Source organism: Penicillium lagena (assembly GCF_028827675.1).
Source record: "Penicillium lagena strain IBT 129212 chromosome Unknown utg000006l_segment0_segment0, whole genome shotgun sequence".
Lineage (NCBI taxonomy): Eukaryota > Fungi > Ascomycota > Eurotiomycetes > Eurotiales > Aspergillaceae > Penicillium > Penicillium lagena.
Genome location: NW_026623227.1, coordinates 1,108,013 through 1,126,915, shown reverse-complemented (window position 1 = coordinate 1,126,915; position 18,903 = coordinate 1,108,013). Strand labels below are relative to the sequence as shown.

Here is an 18,903-nt window from a genome sequence, read left to right as displayed (position 1 = left end):
ACCGTACATGCAAAATACCAATAGAGCGGGGATCAACGTGCTATTACCTCGGAAGAAGAAGCCCTATACAAGGCTCTTTACTACACGCCCGTGTACTTCCATCCTTCTCTTTCAACCCAACGTTGATTCTCCCAAACGTGACCATTGACCAAGTGACACTCATTCACTCCTCCAATGAGAAATCATACTTCTTAAACGACTCCTTGAAAACATTCGCATCCGTCTCCTCTTCCTCAACAGACTGTACGTCATCGCGCCAATCCATCCGCTTCTCCAACTCAAGCAATTTAGCCATAACGCGGCGACCGAACTGGACATCGAAGCGTGTTTCCGGCGTCAATGGAAGGAGAAGAGTCTTTTCTGAACCTGCTGATGACGATGGCTCTTTCGATTCTTCTGCAGAGGGAGACGAGGGACCCCAGATGCGGACGCGGAAGAAGTCGCCCGGTTCGTTTTCGGGGGCATCCGCTGACGCCTCGCCTTCGAAACGTGGGTAGCTTAGATTCTCGGCCTCGACTTTGAAAGCGGCTTCCACGAGTCCCCGCCGGATTAGATCCACGGGCACGGGCATCCACTGCCAGAGTACGTGGATGCCGTGGGCGCGGCTGACTTCCCAGGTGACAGCGCCTAGGGAGCGGTCGGAGCGGTCGGAGATCATGGAGTGTAATGCGGTGCGGTAGCGCTGCATTTCGGTGTAAGTGTTGGAGCGGGACTCCGGGTCTGAGATGAGACCCAGGGTGGGCGTGTGCGTGAAAGGGATGATGAGCATGTGGCCCGGGAAGCCCAGAGATGGAAATGTTTTGAGGGTAGGGAGGGGGCCCTTGGCCGTAGTGAGGTAGCTTTCATTGCCGATGGAGGTGATGAGGTGGGTTGCAATGCTGGGATTGGAGAGGCAGAAGAAACACTGGTCCGGGCCTGGGGGCGGCTGTCGCTGCTGACGTTTGCGGGGATGTCTGTTTTGATGCCGGCCATCTTCGGGCGCGGCGAAGCGCTGGAATGACTCGCGCTGGTTTGGAAGTTGTTTGCGCTTGGTTTGCCCAGCTGATAGGGGCGAGGCCGTTGCTCCCGTGGGAACGGTGAATGACGGTGCAGCTTTGGGATCTAAGGTGAAGGCGTACATCCATTTTTGTTTCGAGGCATATGAGGCCATTCCGATGAAGCGGGTGAGTGGTTTGGCGTCGGGGTTATCTTCTGTCGGCATGTGGAAAAAAGGTTCTCGCTCGTAGAAGAACCCGTCTGCTGGGGAGAGGTGATAGCGGGGCTTCAGGGTTGAACAAACATCCGCCACGCATTGGACTTCGGTTGGTAAGGCACTCTTGTCCTCGGGGACGACTACCTTGGAGCCCGCGCGGATGCCCTTAGGCCATTGATTTGTAACCAGGATGTCCGCGCTATGCGTACCGAAGAGAGCGCGCGCATCCGCTTCACCATACGTGGGCTGGAATTTGCCGCTCGCATTGCTTTGCGGCTTGGCGTGAGCTTCTGTTTCTTCGAACCTGCCACCCAGTGCCGCAATCCGCACACCCTCGGAGGTTTTGAGAACCCCGCGCTTGCCCAGGAAGTACAAGTTCGGGCACACCTCGTCATGCGCCTCGATCTGCTCGACTATCCGGGTGGGTAGTGCTCGATTGCCTAATGTGAAGTAGGTGGGGAGGGGTACGCTGATATTGCCCTGCAGTAAAGCGGTAATCTCGTCGAGCTCATTCTCTGTTGAGCAATCGCCGAACAGGTCGCCGACGACGATGGCGAACGAGAAGTTCTGCTTCACGTGGAGTTTGGCGAGCTTGGTGAATACGGCGCGCAAGTGACAGTCCGCGCTCCCAATAACCACACTGTCCCTCAGATTAGCATGCACGCGGGGACAGGGGGATTGAATGCACCGGGGGCACGTACATCTTGCACGACATGATCGGTGGTAAGATTCAATTGTCTCTTGCAGCCGATTGCGAGATTAGTGTTTCTTGAGGAGCTTGGGCCACAATCTGCACGTGACAAAAGTAGCCAGATATGGTTAGCGCCAACTGATACCGGCGCAACGTATGTCCGGTCAACTTTTTTTGTATAGCGGGAGCCATTTGAAAAAGAGCAACACCTTCTTGCCCTCGGTGCTGCGCGTATATCTCACCATGGTAGCGCCAGGTATGCGGGCTAAACCCGTCAGGCGCCTGAAGACGGGCACCGAAACCACCAAGTCTCATCGATTTGAAGGCTTTTCGCAGCGCATCGCAAAGCTCAAGATCGACCCAATTCACCGCGTGCGCCGCGCCAGCTTCGGCGACGACGATGAAGAGACCTCCTCCTATTTCCGGTCGGCACTCGACCACTGGGCAGAAATGAACTTGTCCGACAATTTCACCCAGTTCACACGTCGCGTCAACCCCCTCTCTGAAAGCCTTGCGCAGATCGTTCACCACGAAGAGAAGATCATGGGCCTGTTGGTAGAATATATCGAGAAGAGGGACCAGCTTTGCATGGAGCCATTGTTAAGTCTGCTTGCACAGTTTGCCAGAGACCTCGGCGTTCGGTTCGAAAAACATTTCGCCGCGGCCGTGACTCTGGTGGCGTCCGTTGCAGCGACGCACCAAGACATCGAGGTGGTGGAGTGGAGTTTCAGTTGCCTGGCATGGATTTTCAAGTTTCTCTCACGCTTGTTGGTTCCGGACCTACGGCAACTGCTGGGGATAATGACACCTTATCTGGGCAAGGAGCGCCAGAAGCCGTTCGTGGCTCGCTTTGCGGCCGAGTCGATGTCGTTTCTCATTCGGAAAGCCGGCCTTGTTTACTACAAGAACAAATCGCCTCTCGAAAATGCCGTAACTTTTCTCTTTGACGATATCTCGAAAGCGGCCGAAGATTCCCAAAATGTCGAGAACTACCGGGAAGGCTTGATGGCTATGTTCGCCGATGCCATGAAGGGTGTCAACAATGGCCTTCACTCCAATGCGACCGATATTCTTCGCTGCATTCTGGATAAGCTTCCGCCCACCAAGGAACAGCATAGTGTACCCGCAGAGGTTGCGTATGGAGTGGTGGTCGGTCTCATTCACCACACTACTCCCGACACGTTTGGGCCTATTCTCAGCACGATTACAGCCTATATCGATGGTCGTTCCAAGGGCGGCAAAAATCCTAATGTTCCAGAGTGCTGCCGCTTGATTTTCTTGTGCGTGGCAACTCGAAAGGGAGTCAGAGTAAAGGACTGGAAGCCTGTCCACGAGATTTTGGTTTCCCTGCTCCAACAGGTGTCGGCGTCGACTGAAACATACCCCGACACGATCCCCGGAATCCTCGCGACTGTTGCATATGCATTGCAACTGTCCCCGATGGACGAGATGCTGCCATTTTTGCGTTCTCTCATGGACCTGGTGTCCACCGGCCCGCTCTCGGCATACTTCTTGTTCTTTTGCAACACTTTCTCGGAATGGGGATCGGAGCGATTTCAAAGCCTTCTTCTGCCGTACTTCCAGAAGTTCATCAATTCGTCGTGGCAATTAAGAGAATGGGAAACATGTCTGACCCTGCTTCATCTGAGCCAGACTGGTTGCATCACGTCCGAAGCCTCGAAACCTGGGTACATCTCGTGCCCCAATGCCTTGAAGAGTCATATTCAGGATTCGCTGGATTACCCAAGCACAAACGATTTTGTTCTGAATGCTTTGGTGAAGCTTCCAAAGGCCATCGGCCTATTCACAGACTCAACTGCTTCGTCTGTCATGGTGCACAAGTTGCATCACAATGTTTCTTCTGCTTTCAAAGACGCTGCTTCCAGTAAGGAGACCAACGGTTTGATATTCTACGTTGGTCAGGGATTCAAAACTTATGTTGAACTCGCTACACAATCTGGCCAACTGGACTCGAGTCTTTGGGAGTCAATCCTTACCACTGCCATGGCCTTTTCCCGTCTCCCTCTGTTTCTGGAGGGTGTTCTGGCATTCATCGCTTCTTGCCCGGAATCCACCAACCTGGAAAATTCCATGCTCGATGACTTCGCCCAGAACTTGATAGTCAACTTGGCCAGTCCATCGCATAGGCTGAGGCTGGTCTCGCTCCAAATATTGCGCGAATTAAGCAGCCGTGTCATCAAGGAAGATGTCTCTCCCATCGATCTGGCCATTGAGATTGAAGAGAGTCCGCTTACCTTACAGAGCGCCAGAACCATTTCCATGCATATCCGGAAACTCGCTCTCCTGTACCCGCAGATTGCCTCTCGCAAGTGGATGGCCCGTCTGATCCCTTACTTTTGTTTCGGCCTCTTTTCCAAGAAGTTAGGACCATTGTGGGACGACTCTGCTGCCGCCTTGAAGACCATCAGCGAACACACAGAGGGCGAGAAGATCGTCTCAGACCTATCCATCCAGTGGCTTCAGGAGCGGGACTCGAGCGCAGCGAGTGAGGAGACGGACGATGACAACGAGAACACCTTCGTCTCTAGCCACTTCCAATGCCACAATGTCGTCAAGGTCGAAAAAACCTTTTCTACCAACCTCAGGACAACTAAAGACCCCCAGGGCCTCTTGTCGCAACAGTTCAAGCAAGAACACTGTCTTGCAGATTTGCTTCCCGCTTCGCCTCGTTCTCATGCGTTGCGTGTCCTCATCGCCGCTCCAAGCGTGGCTGAAAAGCGATCCCGCCAAATTGTGCCCCTGTTCTTGTCGTGGGCATTGCGTGATGATCAGGATGACGTCCCACCCATTGGTGAAGATGCCGATTCAGACAACGCTCCAATCCGATGGGGTTTCCGTGATCGAGTGGCGATGCTTACTTTGTTCGGGCAATTCCTGAATCCTAAAGTTTTGTACAAAGCGTCTGAAGTTCACGACGCTGTGCTGGAGCTCCTATGTCACGGAAACTCGGAGACCCAGAAAGCTGCACTCAAGGCACTGTTTACCTGGAAATCACCCCATATCCTCCCATATCAGGAGAATCTTCTCAACATACTGGATGAAGCCAGGTTTAAGGATGAGCTGGCAGTCTTCGTGCGTGTCGGCGAAGATAGTCTAATCGAACAAGAACACCGACCTATTCTGCTGCCGGTACTTCTTCGCCTTCTATACGGCCGGATGATTTCAAAAGCGAGCGCGGGTCAAGCTGGCCAATCTGGAAGACGCAAGGCAATTCTTCGGACTCTATCACATCTCTCTGAAGAGGAGTTTGGCCTTTTTATGCGACTCTCCTTCGGTCCTCTCGCCGATGTCCATGTCGTCAAGGATGACAACCCTGATTTGAGTGTCTTCTCAGAGGAACTGACCAGCCCTCGAAGGCAATTGGGTCTGCTCAAGATGATTGATACGGTCTTTGATACCCTCCAGACCCGCATGATACCTTATGCGCCACAGACGATGGATGTTATTATCTATTGTCTGGTGCGAGCATGCCGAGCAATTTACGATGAGAACAGCCCGCTTTATGTGGATCGTCAAGACGAACGGCTTTTGACCGTCTACCAGAGCATTCGCCAGACCTGTATCCGCTGTCTCAACCTTGTCTTCTCCATTTCGACCGAGCGGGACTGGACACCCTTCGTTCGTATTCTGTTTGACGAGATGATTAGCGATAGACTCGAGCAATTCCCAATCGAGACAGCTCAAGGCGTATCAGGACTTCATCGACTGTTCCATACCTGGGCTTCTGCTCCGAGGTCTGCCTGGTATCTTGTACAACATAACAAAAATGTTTTGACTAAGGTGATCGATTGCCTTGGAGTTGAGTCTGCTCGTGACGAAGTCAAGATTTACGTCCTGGATGAAATCCTCGTGCCTTTGGTTGATCTGTCTACCGGCAAGAAGTTGGAAGAAGAAGAGGAGATGCCCGACTTCTCACCCGAACAGATCCGATCTGAAGTTCTCTCTCCTTACTTGGAAAATGCCCTCTCTCACCTTGGCCGTGTGCTCAAGAGAGGTCCCTCGAAGCCTGTTCTGTTTGCTGGAGTCAATGCCTTGTCTCTGATCGCGCCATGCGTTGAGTCTTCTGGAGAGACGTCGAGCTTGATCAGCATAGCGACGTATCTACTTCGACAGCCTCCAGACCGTGTCAGCCCAAGGACTAAATCTGGTCTGTTACGGATTCTCGAACACTTCTTGCCTTTGTACAAGCCGGAAGAGGATGCCCAGCTTTCTCAACAGGTCTTCGAGGCAGTATCTTCTATGTTCGACTATTTTAAGGACGACACAAACAGAGAGGTTCTCGCAAGGGTCTTCTCTGCTCTTGCCACCCACGACCAACAGCTGGCAGAAGTTGCTGAACTGTGCGCCGATCTGAACTCTCGTTCCAGTAAGAAGCTTGAGCCCGACTATGAGCGGCGCTTGCAGGCCTTCACAAAAATCAACGAAGATCTGGCTCAAAAGTTAAGTGCCAAGCAGTGGCGGCCTCTTTTGTACAACATGCTCTTCCATGTCAAGGATGAAGAGGAGCTTGCTGTTCGATCCAGCGCTTCTTTCAGCCTGAAACGCTTTATTGACAAGGCAGCCACCGAAACAGAGTCTGAAGACTTTGAGGCCCTGGTGAATAACGTCTTCCTTCCTTCACTGCAGTACGGCCTCCGGCAAAAGTCGGAGCTTATTCGCTCCGAGTTTGTCTCTGTTCTGGGGTACTTTGTCAGATCGAACCCTACCAGGCCGTCCGTCCAGGATATGCATGTGCTGCTTGTCGGCGATGATGATGAGGCATCTTTCTTCAATAACATTCTCCACATCCAGCAGCATCGCCGGCTCCGAGCTTTGCGGCGTCTCGCTGGTGAGGTCTCCAAAGGAGAGATCCAGGCTGCCAACTTGGGCTCCATCTTTATTCCCCTTGTTGAACATTTTGTATTTGATGAGGCCGAGGACGAGAACGCCCACAACTTGATTGCCGAAGCCGTTGCCACAATTGGTGCCCTTGCAGAATGGCTGGATTGGAACCAGTTCCGGGCCAATTTCCGGAGGTATCGCAGTTACATGCAGAGCAAGCCCGAAATGGAGAAGAACATTCTAAGACTTCTGGGTCGGATGTCTGACGCGTTATCAAGCGCGATGGATCAAAAGAAGGCGGCAGAGCCCCAGCTCGAGAGCGACGACACTGACAAGATGGAGGACCTTTCCACGCCCTCCATATGCACCCTTGCCAGAACCCTTCCATCCTTCACAAAGGTCACAACGGAGCTGACCACCAACTTCATCCCTTTCCTGACCAGCTTCATCCATCACAAGCAGGAGACGGAAATGAGTTTGCGTTTGCCTGCCGCAGTCACCACAATCAAGCTTCTCAAGATTCTGCCCGAGGCAGATATGACTATTCGCCTGCCTCCGGTTCTCCTGGATGTCTGCAGTATCCTCAAAAGTCGAGCACAAGACTCGCGAGACACGGCACGAAAAACACTCAACGACATTGCCATCCTGCTGGGCCCGGAATACTTCGGCTACATCCTGAAAGAACTGCGGAATACTCTTGCTCGTGGATACCAGCTTCATGTTCTGTCCTTTACGATCCACTCCATGCTTGTAATGACTACCGATCACTTCAAGCAGGGTGACCTGGATTATTGCCTGGGAGATCTCGTTGCGGTCGTGATGGACGATATTTTCGGCACCGTCGGCCAAGAAAAGGACGCAGAAGGCTACGTCAGCAAGATGATAGAAGTGAAGAGCAGCAAGAGTTTCGACTCCATGGAGCTTCTTGCCAAGAACGCCACTGTCCAACACCTGGCAAATCTCGTCCGACCTTTGCAAGCACTTCTGCGAGAGAAGCTCAACTCGACCATTGTAAAGAAGCTCGATGAGCTTATGAGGCGAATTGGCATTGGCCTTCTAAGAAACCCTGGCGCCGAAAGCCGTAACCTGCTGATGTTCTGTTACGAAGTCATCAAGGAGTCCTACCGCGATCCTGCCGCGAGTGAGAGCCAGGCCAAGCCGAAGTCCGAGTCAGAGGAGCGGTTCTTGGTAAGACTGCAGGGAGCAAAGAGAGGCGAGAAACGGGGCACGACCTCCTCTCACGCGTACAAGCTGACACGATTCGGTCTCGATGTCCTGCGCGCGATCCTCAACAAATACAACTCTCTGTTGACGGCAACAAATCTGTCGGGATTCATACCTATCATCGGCGATGCCCTTGTGCAGGCCCAGGAAGAAGTCAAAATTTCTGCTTTGCGGTTACTATCTACAATCATCAAGCTCCCTCTGCCTGAGATCGACCAGAACTCTCACGTCTATTTCACCGAGGCAGTGAAAATGGTCAAGGAGTCGCCCAGCACGAACACCGAAGCAGCGCAAGCCTCGCTAAAATTGATTTCAGCCATGTTACGCGAACGAAAAGACACAAAGCTTCGAGATGGGCACCTTGCATACCTTCTTCAGCGCCTGACATCGGACATTGAAGAACCAGACCGACAAGGTATAACCTTCAACTTCATTCGAGCCGTGATGTCTCGCAAGCTCGTCGTGCCGGAGATGTATGAACTCGTGGACAACATCGCAACCATGATGGTCACCAACCAGACTCGTTCTGCGCGGGATCTCGCGCGAGGCGTTTACATTCACTTCCTGATCGAGTATCCGCAGGCGAAGAACCGGTGGACGAAACAGCTTGGTTTCCTTGCCAAGAACCTTGAGTACAAGCACCAGGAGGGACGCCAGTCGGTTTTGGAGGCCATCAACTTGCTCCTTTCAAAAACCGGCCCGGAGCTGGCCCAGGATATCATCAGCACCTTCTTCCTGCCTATCGTGCTCGCCATGGCCAATGACGATTCTTCAGAATGCCGTGAGCTGGCAGGTGCATTGCTTGGCCAATTCTACAGCCGAGCAGATCGGGAGCAGATGAAGACTATTCTAACACCTATCCGGTCATGGCTGGAGCAAACGGACAACCTGGCGCTGAGCAATGTTGGTCTACAGGCCATGCGAGTTTACTTTGAAGTTGAGGAAACAGTTAAAGAGAAAGAAGCTCGCTTTGTCGTCGGCATCCTCCCAAACCTGATGCAGCCGCTCCTCGAAGACCATGAATCAGGCAGCTGGGAGGCACTGTATTATGCCGCACAGCTTTTCACGAAACTCTGCAAAACAGCCCCTGCGCTCGCCCTGAGCCCCGAGTGTGCATCCATCTGGACCTTGATCCGGGAATGTCTCTTCTTCCCTCACGCATGGGTCAAGACCTGTGCCGCGAATCTCATCGGCATGTGGCTGGCCGACATCGCCAAGACGAACGCAGCCGAGGGATACAGCGCAATTCCTCTATCGGGAAGCTCGGGCTTGGTTCTGGACAAAGATGCAATGCTCCAGCTGCTCCGCGGCAGTCTTCGCTGTCTACGCACTCCTGGTATCACGGAAGAGCTGGCTATGCAGAGCGTGCGCAACCTCGTCTTCCTGGGCCGATGCTGTGCACAGAACAGTCTCGAGATTCCCAAGACGGAAGCTGACAATGCCGACTCTGAAGCTGAGGAGGAGGATGCAGATGAGGGTGCCGATAGCGAAGCTGACGATGGGGCACCAACCAATGGCGAGAACAATGATGTCTCAAGCAGCACCAGATCCGCCATCCACTACATTTTCCGCCAGATCTCCTCGCTCCTGCGCCGCGAAGTGATCTCTAGACGGCCAGACGCTCTCATCCCTAAAACCGCATCGATTGCCCTCCTCGCCGCGCTGGTCCGCCACGTTGACGCAGAGCAGATCCACCCGTCTCTCACCGTCATCTTACTTCCACTGCAGCACCTGACCGACTCATCCATTCCTGCTCCACGGTCATCAGATGAGTCCTTCCAGAACACGTACAAGGGTCTTGTTTCCAACTGTCACGAGACCCTGGATCTGTTGCAGAAGAAGCTCGGCACGACCGAGTACATCGCTCAGATGTCTCGCGTGCAGGAGACTATCAAGGAGCGCCGCGAAGGAAGACGTGTCAAGCGGCGCATTGAAGCTGTTGCTGATCCTGAGCGGTACGGTCGTGATAAGCAGAGGAGGAATGAACGGAAGAGGGACGTACGCCGCGAGAAGGGGCTGGAGCATCGGGGAAAGAGACGTGGATGGTAAGGAGGAGCAAAGGTTTTGCATATTTTATCTGGAAGGCGTTTTGGTGGACAAAAATTTATAGGTCATGTCATGCACTCATTGTATATAGTAACTGAAAGATCGAATTCGATTTCTATTGTACAAGTCTCCTTTCTAGTGCTATTGTTACATATTATGTATGTTTGGTCAAGACAAACAACGTCTGACCCAGATGGTACCCTTTGGTCTAACTCATCGATGCCTCTGGATCCAGCCATGTCGAGAGTGGAGAGAGTAGTAACGAGCCCCGAGACAGAGTTGACCGGCTCAACCGGCTGTGTCTGCTGCACCGGGACGAAACACCAAGATCTATACATACCGAGCACAGCACGGTACTTAAGGCGACTTTTTCCCCTCCGAAGGTGTTTCCTGCTCCGGATCCGACACCGATTCCGTCTCCAGGGACTGCGGAATCCCCTCCTCGTCAACCCTCTTCACCGTCCCATCTTCCCAGAACTCCATATTCCCATCTGTATGGCCGCGGGTTACCACTTGGCCTCTCTGCTGCAAGAGATCTTCCAGCGTGGTGCTCTGATCAAAGAAGATGCCCAGGTGATCGCTGATCACATGGCGCGACTCGCACGAGGGACACTGGATAAGCACCGTGCCGCGGTGGTAGCCCTGCTTGGACATGCGGTGCGAGGAGCGGTGACTGCATGGCTTGCATGTAAACACGATGCGGTAGGCTTCTTCCTCCTTGCGGCGATCCTCGTTGTTCTTTTCGCCCTCTGGATCTTGGGTTTCCGGACGGTCGGTTAAAGGTTTTGATGGGGCGGTAGTTGAGTTTTGGCGGACTGTTATTGAAGGTGTAAGGTGGCGCTGGTTGAGGACGGTAGGTATTTGTGAACGAGAAGGAGCGAAAAGCTGGCTTGAGATGAGGCGCGATGACACACGAGTTGTGTTTCGAGTAAGGATAGTATGGGCAGGGCGCATGGCCTGCAATAGAGAGCGCATGGAGAGCATTGTGGATGGTAGAAGTAGAAGATTGTCGAGTTGAGGCGGAAAGACATAAAAGTAGGAGCCAGCCGGGACGGAAAATGAGAAAGTCCGACTCCGCGGAGCTGTCCCTCTTGTTCATCCCACCAGATGCTGTGGTTTTGCAAGCACCATGGCGACAATGAGAGCGCGGCAAAAGATCCGAGCTCCTCGAAGGGTGTGTATTGCATGGTCAGTCAGAATGGGCGTCGTGAAGCTAACGGATGGTCACCAGGGCTTCGCTTCGGCACAGAAAACGGACGATTTCGACTCCATTTGGACGGTGCTTTCCTCTTCACTCACCGAGATCAACACAAAAAATGCCTCAGCTCTCTCCTTCGAGGAGCTTTATCGGAATGCCTACAAGATCGTGTTGATGATGCGAGGCGAGGAGCTTTATGAGAAGGTTAAGACTCTTGAGCAAGAGTGGCTGCAGAATGAGGTCCAGAAACGGATCACGGGTTCAATATCCTCGAGTCTCATTCGATCCCACAAGTCGGTGGATGTACAGGATCAGGCAAATGAGCGGCGGGCGGCGGGAGAAAAGTTCCTGGCAGTGCTGAAGGGGGCGTGGGAGGATCACCAGCTCTGTATGGGCATGATCACGGATGTTTTGATGTATATGGTAAGGCAAGACACTGCTGGTGATGGTCTATTTTGCTCACGACTTATCATAGGACCGGATCGTCTCTGGAGACCACACGAAGCCCTCGATTTATGTCGCAGCCATGGCGTTGTTCCGTGACCATGTGCTCCGGGCCTCTGTGTCCTCTGATACCCAAACGACCGTCGCAAACGTACTCGAGTCCACAGTTCTGTTTATGATCCAACTGGAACGGGCCGGCCATATGATCGAGCGGCCACTCATCCGACATTGCATCCAAATGCTCGAGGGACTCTACGAAACCATCACGGAGGAGGAAAGCTCAAAGCTCTACCTCACTATCCTCGAGCCGGCATTTCTCGAAACGAGCAAAGAATTTTATCAAGCCGAAGGGCAGCGCTTGCTCGAGATTGCCGACGCCACTACATTTTGTCGTCTCGCCTCGCAACGGATAGCTGAAGAGCAAGAGCGATGCCGGTACACGTTATCAGCCATCTCAGAACAAAAGATTTTGGATTTGGTGGATGATGAGCTGATTCGCAAGAATATCGAAGAAGTCGTCAATCTGGAAGGGACGGGGGTTCGGTACATGCTGGACCACAACCAAATCGACGGGTTGCGGAACGTCTACGAGCTCAATGCGAGAGTCGACAAGAAGAAGGAGGCTTTGACAAAACAAGTGTATAGGCGAATCGTGGAACTGGGCAGAGAAATCAACGCTACGACGACCGTGGCAGCTCAGGCGCCGCCTCTCTCGACTGGTGAAAAGGATGCCGCCAGCAGCGAGAAAAAGTCGGAGAAGGGCAAGGAGAAAGAAAAGTCTGCCGTGAACCAGCAAACTGTGATTGCCATTCGGTGGGTTGACGACATTCTGGCCCTCAAGCGCCAATTCGACAACATCTGGGAAAAAGCCTTCCTATCCGATCAGGGTCTACAGAGTTCGATCATGACTAGCTTCTCCGAGTTCATCAATATGAACCCCCGTTGCTCGGAGTACCTCTCTCTTTTCTTCGATGAGAACCTGAAAAAGGGCATCAAGGGCAAGACTGAGAGCGAAGTGGATACACTCCTGGACAATGGCATCACGATGCTCCGATACATTAAGGACAAGGATCTGTTTGAAACCTACTATAAGAAACACTTGTCTCGTCGTCTCCTGATGAAACGATCCGCCAGCATGGACGCAGAGCGCCAGATGATCTCCAAGATGAAGATGGAGGTCGGCAACCAGTTCACGCAGCGTATCGAAGCGATGTTCAAGGACATGACTATCTCTGGGGATTTGACCAACAGCTACAAGGAGCACATTGCGCGCAGTGGGGATCCAGACCAGAAGCGCGTGGATCTAGAGATTAACGTGCTCACCAGCACCATGTGGCCGATGGAGATAATGCCCGCCACCAAGGAGGGCACGGTGCAGCTGCCGTGCATCTTCCCGCGGGAGATAGATGGCCTCAAGCAGAGTTTCGAGAAATTCTATCTGGACAAACACAGTGGGCGTAAGCTTTCTTGGCAGGCGAGCATGGGCACGGCGGATATTCGCGCCTCCTTCCACCGATCCAATGGCAAGGTGCAGCGCTACGAGCTCAACGTCTCCACCTACGCGCTGATCATTTTGATGTTGTTCAATGACATGCCGGACAGCGAGGCTCTCACCTACGAGGAGATCCAGACCCAGACGCGCATTCCCGATCACGACCTCATCCGCAATCTACAGTCCCTGGCCGTGGCGCCCAAGACACGTGTGCTGAAGAAAGAACCCATGAGCAAGGACGTCAAGCCCACGGACCGCTTCTTCTTCAACAACGACTTCCAAAGCCCCTTCGTCAAAGTCCGTATCGGCGTCGTCAGCGGCGGTGCCAACAAAGTCGAAAGCCTCGATCAGCGGAAGGAAACGGAGAAGAAGATGAACGATGAGCGCGGCGGTAGCATCGAGGCTGCTATTGTCCGCATCATGAAGTAAGTTCTTGTTCGGCATTGAAACTCAATCTAAGCTAACCCTCTTTCCCCTCCAGACAACGCAAAACCCTCATCCACTCCCAGCTCATGACAGAAGTGCTCTCCCAACTATCGTCCCGTTTTGTTCCGGATGTCAACATGGTCAAACGTCGTATCGAAAGTCTCATTGACCGCGAATACCTCGAGCGTGTGTCCGAGGAACCCCCTACGTATGGATACGTTGCCTGAGCGAGTCAAACATGGCACAAACCAACATCTACTCGGCGTCCTTCTTTGCATGGCCATGACCATGGCCTCTTTCTTTTTCTCTCCGGGTTTTATTCCTTCTACTTAGCGCTTGGCGTCTTCCGGGTGGGTGGAGGCGTGATGAATGAAATGTTCATAGAACGAATGCTCTTTTACGACGACAGGGCTTCGGGTTGTCCATGAAAGGTTCAAACAATGAAATCAGAATCAATGATAAATTACCCAATTCATACTCCGGCTTCTATATTCAGTCATATAAACAGAAGCAGTCAAGAAAAACGCCTGCTAGATGTATCCCATCCCATGCCATCCATCCATAATCACCATGACCAAAAATACCAAAATATCAAAGCAATTCCACCTCCCCCCGTTCCCACGCATCTCTAACACCTTCCCACCGCACAACCCACACATCGCCCATTCGCATCGTAACCCCGATATCAATCGCATCCTCCTCCCCCGCCGCCGCAACAACCACCGGAACCTCACCACTGAGACACCTGACAAAAACGACCTCCCTATTCTCAGGACCTTGCACCATACTCGTCCCACCCGCATTATCATCCAGCCGCCGCAGATTCCTTGGGAACGCACCCATAAACGAGCCGGCATAGTGCGACGCAAGCAGAGACTGGTGCGTGTGCAGGAACTGCGCCTCTGCCTCTGAGAGCGGGGAGAGGTCCGTTACGCTCGAGATATCGGGGACTGAGTCTTCGGGTCTAGTGTTTGTTGTTCCGGAGCTGTCGATGCTTGATTGCGAGGGTTGTGTTTGGGATTGTGTGGCGGAGGGTTTTGTGGAGCGCGAGGAGAGGAGGACGAGGTAGTGCATGCTGTGCTTTGAAAGTTTGGCGAGTCGTGTGCGGAGGACACTGCGGAGGAGGAATTGCGTGCGCGCGAGGTCAGTTTGGAGGATTGAGAGGCGGAGGTTGAGTGTTGCGTTGTTGGACTTGGATGATGGGTCTGGCGCGTCGGAGGAGGACGCGGCAAGGTCTTCGATTGTTTCGATCTGGAGATATCTCGGTCAAAAATGGTGAATTGGATACAGAAACAACGCGCGGTGTATATACCTGCAAGCGCACCCGGTCCATCATTCGCTCCATCAATGCTGTCGGCCACGGGAGGACCTCCGACACGGCGCGCTCGGCGACCCAGAACCGCGTTAAGAGCTGGTGGTCGATTGCGGTGGAGGCCGGGCTGGCCCCTGCGCCGCGGTCGACGGAGGCCAGGATGTCGTCAATGTCCATGGCCTTTGCAATTCGTCACTGTTCGAGGGGTTAAGTAGGGAAAACAGAGCGGAGAGCGGGGCGGAGGGCGGAGACGAAGGAGGCTGATCTACGTTGCCTGAGGCAGGATTATTTTTTTTTGATGATCTTGATAATCAGTTTTAGGGGAGTGTCTCCTTGTCATTATTATTGTTCTTGGTCGGGATATGTAGCTATTTTGGCAATAATTGTCGTAATTGCAGATTTTATTATTCAATGTTTATAGTAATGTAAGAGTAGTTCATTAGTTAGATACTGTGCAATACACGCGTAGAGTCATTTCGCCCAAGATAAAAAGCATTTATGTCCGGGCCTTCTTTCCCTGGGGGATCTGCGGATTTGCGTGTTGGAAGATGGCGGGATCTGAAACACACCAAGAAGATACCGTGGAGATCACCCCTGTTATTCTGGAAATACTAGCCCGAGAAAATAATATTAACGCCGCCAATCCGTACCTTCCATTGCAAGAATGGATCATGTTTGTTCGCTTGTAGGGTCACAGATGATCATGATTATGCCTTACTCGGCGGCGGACCAGCAGGCGGCTCGTAAGGCTGCTCAGCGCGGTTCGCGTAGGCATGCGGCGGCGACTGCAGCTCGATGCCCCCCTGCTGTGGTTGTGGCTGCGACCCGAAGTAGCCATAGTTCTGCGGGTTGGCCTCGTACTGCGGCGGTGGCGGACCGGTGGCTGGGTAGTAAGGATCTCCGGCGCCGTAGTAGGGCTGCTGGTAGCCGGGCTGGCCAGGGGGAGGATTGCCAGGGGGAGGAGCCATCCAGCCTGTGCCGGCGTAGGGACGCAGACCGTGTGTGCGGCGGCGACGGGCAGAGAAACACCTGAGAGAAAGCGTCAATGACCACACTCGAGCAGAGCGGCAAGAGGAATACTCACATGAAAATGAAGAAGATCAGGAACGCGACGCCGACGATGACAGCGAAGGCGACCCAGCGACCCCAGGAGTTCCAGGTTGAATAGCAGTAGCCGTAGGCATCACTGCGGTGGTGAGTAAACGGTCAGCGTCGTCGAGTTTGGGGTACAAAGTTGCGCGCGTCTCCCTTGATCGGGGACTTACGCATTCCAGAGAATGGTACTTACCAGTATCGCTTGTCAATAACTGCCATGGTGGTGGGTAGCTACCGGGTGCACTTCCCAAGCTGATCACAACCGACGAAATAAAAGCCCAGAGGTAAGAGGATGAAGATGAGAAGAAGAAGAAGAAGAAATGAGAGAAAGAGGCTGGGGCAGTTGATCTGGTGCCTTGGCATTAGGCTGCACTCATGGGCACGTGATTGGATCGTGTACAGCCACTTTAAAAGTATGTATTACAACCAATCAGATTAGAAGGGTAATCACTGCCGATGAGCACTGCCACTGAACCCCTACGTAAGTGTCCGCGAATGCCGGCTGATCGGGATTGTCGGATCGCCGTGGATCTCGGCGGAGCCACAACGTTGCATCATCCTACATAGTATGTATAACTACTCGAACTATCATTATCATTACTCAGCAGCAACCCGTAATAGTAGTGATAATGGTGACGGTAAACCTGTCGGTAGCGATCGGCTCTGAGATCACGGGTTGAGCCGCTCACGGAGCACTCGCAGCTGGCCCTGAGCAGGCTCTGAGCGATCTGTGAGCGCCCACCCCGTTGCTCGCCCCTTAACGCCAGCAGAGTGAAACCAGGTACCATGGCTTATTCAGCTCAGTGATCTAGCTGGGGTCGTCAGTTGATAATCAGCAGGCCTAGCCCGTCTAGCTGGACTTTGGGCCGCGGGCTATGGGCCAACTAGGACTGTTAGTCAAGGCCTTTGGGGCAGTGACCGCAATCTAAGGACCGATAGCTGCGGCGGAAGGACCGTGGGTTGAGGGCAAGTAACCCAAAGACCAGTGTTTCTGGCCGTGGACGTTCCTCCACAGACTAGATCCAGCTGGGATGTCAGCCCATCCACGCGTCCACTACGTTTTACTGGCCTTAGTGGTCTCAACTTACACGCTCCTAAGAACCCAGCTGTATTTCTAAGAACAATCACCTCTCCCAGGATCCCATGGTTTCTGTTCTTAAGCGTTCCGCGAGAGTCACTGGACCATGTGGGTTAAGATCCTACAAGGAGTGCCAGGTTTTCCCGCTAGCTTAAGCAATCCATTATAACCACTGATTCCATTATACGCACACGTCTTGATGAAATTAGGAATTATGTGATGATGAACCTTCCCTGTTTCACTAATACAAAAGGTTCAGAAGAGAAGAGAAGCCAGGTGACTAAGTCTTGTCTTAACACCGTAGTTCCATGTCAACAATGGCCTTGGTTTGTTATCGGTGCAGAATTGCAAACAGAAGATCACGGGCTGCAATAGCGAAAGGTTTCGGATATATTTGGAAAACATAGCGTTGCACCAATGTCGCGAGTGCGTTCGAGGTTCTGGGAAAGATCTATGGCCCGACGCAACACCGAAACATTTCGGCCTTGGGTTGAATATGCTTACCAATAGGGCGAAGACTGGATATTCATGTAATCAGTGCGTTGTCAATTGATAATTCTTAATAATTTCCTGTTGGTGTCCTGAGAAATAACAAAATGGTACGCAGTGAAGTCCGAAAACTTTCGGCGTTGCCGATCAACTTCGGGCTGACGTCAAGATCAGAGCTCGGGGTGAGAAGTATAAAACATGGGACAACACTTCACCATCCTTTCGGGATTCAATTCAGACTTCGAGATTTCTTTCACGCCTCCGGACTCGATTTCCGACAACGTTTACCATGTCTGTCATTACCATCCAGAAGGGCCCCATCCAATTGGCTGGCCTCATCCACAAGCCCACCGCATCTGGCTCTAAATATCCAGCTCTCATCGTTGTGCACCCTGGGGGTGGTGTCAAGGAGCAGACTGCAGGCCTTTACGCAAAGAAGCTTGCCCAGAACGGCTTTGTGGCTGTCTGCTACGACGCCTCCCACCAGGGCGAGAGCGGCGGCGAGCCTCACTTCCTCGAAGACCCCTCTCAACGCGTTAGCGACGTCTGGAGTGTCGTTGACTACCTCGAGAAACTTGATTACGTTGACTCCGATAAGATCGCCGTCGTCGGTATCTGTGCAGGGGGTGGTTATGCGACCGCTGCCGCCAAGGTCGACCACCGCCTAAAGGCCCTCGCCACGATCAGCATGGTCAACATTGGCGACTCAGCACGTCTGGGCTGGGACGGCGACGAAGACGCGAAACAAAAGGTTGAAGCCTTCGACATGGCAGCCAAGCAAATCACAGTTGAAAACAACGGAGCCGAGCCCGCGGCTGCACCCTACGTGCCTCCCCAGCTGGACGACAAGACTCCTGCTGATATGAAGGAGGCTCACGACTACTACCTCACCCCGAGAGCCCAACACCCTCGTGCTTGTAACAAAATGTTGATTCGGAGCTTCCCGCTAGTGTTGACGTTTGATGCCTTCCACCTGGCGGATCTTTACCTGACACAGCCTACTCTGCTTATTGCGGGTGCGAAGGCAGGCTCCTTATGGCACACTGAGAAGCTAGATAAGCTGATTGGAGGTGCTACGAAGAAGGTGGTCGTTCCCAATGGAACGCATATGGACTTCTATGATCAGGAGAAGTATGTTGATCTGGCTGTCAAGAATGTTTCCGAGTTTATGGGCGAGAAGTTGTAAAAGAAAGCAAGCAACAAGGTTGACTATACAGTGATATTTATTTTAATCATTATAATTCCAAGCTACAAGTCCAACCCCGCTAGGTACTTACATCGGATAAGGAACCTGTGTGGCGGATCGCAAGGGCATTGATAATTCAGGAAAATCCGAATTTAAGGGCAATTGGATACTATCACGATAGCAATCAC

At 52.8% G+C, this 18,903-nt stretch overlaps 7 protein-coding genes across 7 annotated transcripts; 3 read left to right on the top strand and 4 right to left on the bottom strand.

The window, feature by feature from the left end:
- Window positions 1-163: 163 nt before the first annotated feature.
- N7510_008597 (CwfJ domain protein) lies at window positions 164-2,128 on the bottom strand (the record flags this gene model as incomplete). The annotated part of the gene is made up of 2 exons (XM_056980522.1): window positions 164-1,817; window positions 2,091-2,128. 2 exons carry the CDS (start codon window positions 2,126-2,128, stop codon window positions 164-166), a joined length of 1,692 nt encoding a protein of 563 aa, XP_056830731.1.
- On the top strand, window positions 2,127-9,998 carry N7510_008596 (uncharacterized protein; the record flags this gene model as incomplete). Its single annotated transcript, XM_056980521.1, has 1 exon — window positions 2,127-9,998. The coding sequence occupies one exon, from the start codon at window positions 2,127-2,129 to the stop codon at window positions 9,996-9,998; it is 7,872 nt and encodes a 2,623-aa protein (XP_056830730.1).
- A 354-nt stretch (window positions 9,999-10,352) lies between these two features.
- Window positions 10,353-10,979, bottom strand: N7510_008595 (DNL-type zinc finger protein; the record flags this gene model as incomplete). The annotated part of the gene is made up of 1 exon (XM_056980520.1): window positions 10,353-10,979. The coding sequence occupies one exon, from the start codon at window positions 10,977-10,979 to the stop codon at window positions 10,353-10,355; it is 627 nt and encodes a 208-aa protein (XP_056830729.1).
- Window positions 10,980-11,124: 145 nt separating this feature from the next.
- Window positions 11,125-13,782, top strand: N7510_008594 (cullin family protein; the record flags this gene model as incomplete). Its single annotated transcript, XM_056980519.1, has 3 exons — window positions 11,125-11,616; window positions 11,669-13,554; window positions 13,611-13,782. The coding sequence occupies 3 exons, from the start codon at window positions 11,125-11,127 to the stop codon at window positions 13,780-13,782; spliced, it is 2,550 nt and encodes an 849-aa protein (XP_056830728.1).
- A 364-nt stretch (window positions 13,783-14,146) lies between these two features.
- sld5 (putative GINS DNA replication complex subunit Sld5) lies at window positions 14,147-15,044 on the bottom strand (the record flags this gene model as incomplete). Its single annotated transcript, XM_056980518.1, has 2 exons — window positions 14,147-14,806; window positions 14,868-15,044. The coding sequence occupies 2 exons, from the start codon at window positions 15,042-15,044 to the stop codon at window positions 14,147-14,149; spliced, it is 837 nt and encodes a 278-aa protein (XP_056830727.1).
- Window positions 15,045-15,574: 530 nt separating this feature from the next.
- N7510_008592 (resistance to Congo red protein) lies at window positions 15,575-16,181 on the bottom strand (the record flags this gene model as incomplete). The annotated part of the gene is made up of 3 exons (XM_056980517.1): window positions 15,575-15,896; window positions 15,952-16,053; window positions 16,156-16,181. 3 exons carry the CDS (start codon window positions 16,179-16,181, stop codon window positions 15,575-15,577), a joined length of 450 nt encoding a protein of 149 aa, XP_056830726.1.
- A 1,637-nt stretch (window positions 16,182-17,818) lies between these two features.
- Window positions 17,819-18,715, top strand: N7510_008591 (alpha/beta hydrolase; the record flags this gene model as incomplete). The annotated part of the gene is made up of 1 exon (XM_056980516.1): window positions 17,819-18,715. The coding sequence occupies one exon, from the start codon at window positions 17,819-17,821 to the stop codon at window positions 18,713-18,715; it is 897 nt and encodes a 298-aa protein (XP_056830725.1).
- Window positions 18,716-18,903: the final 188 nt, after the last annotated feature.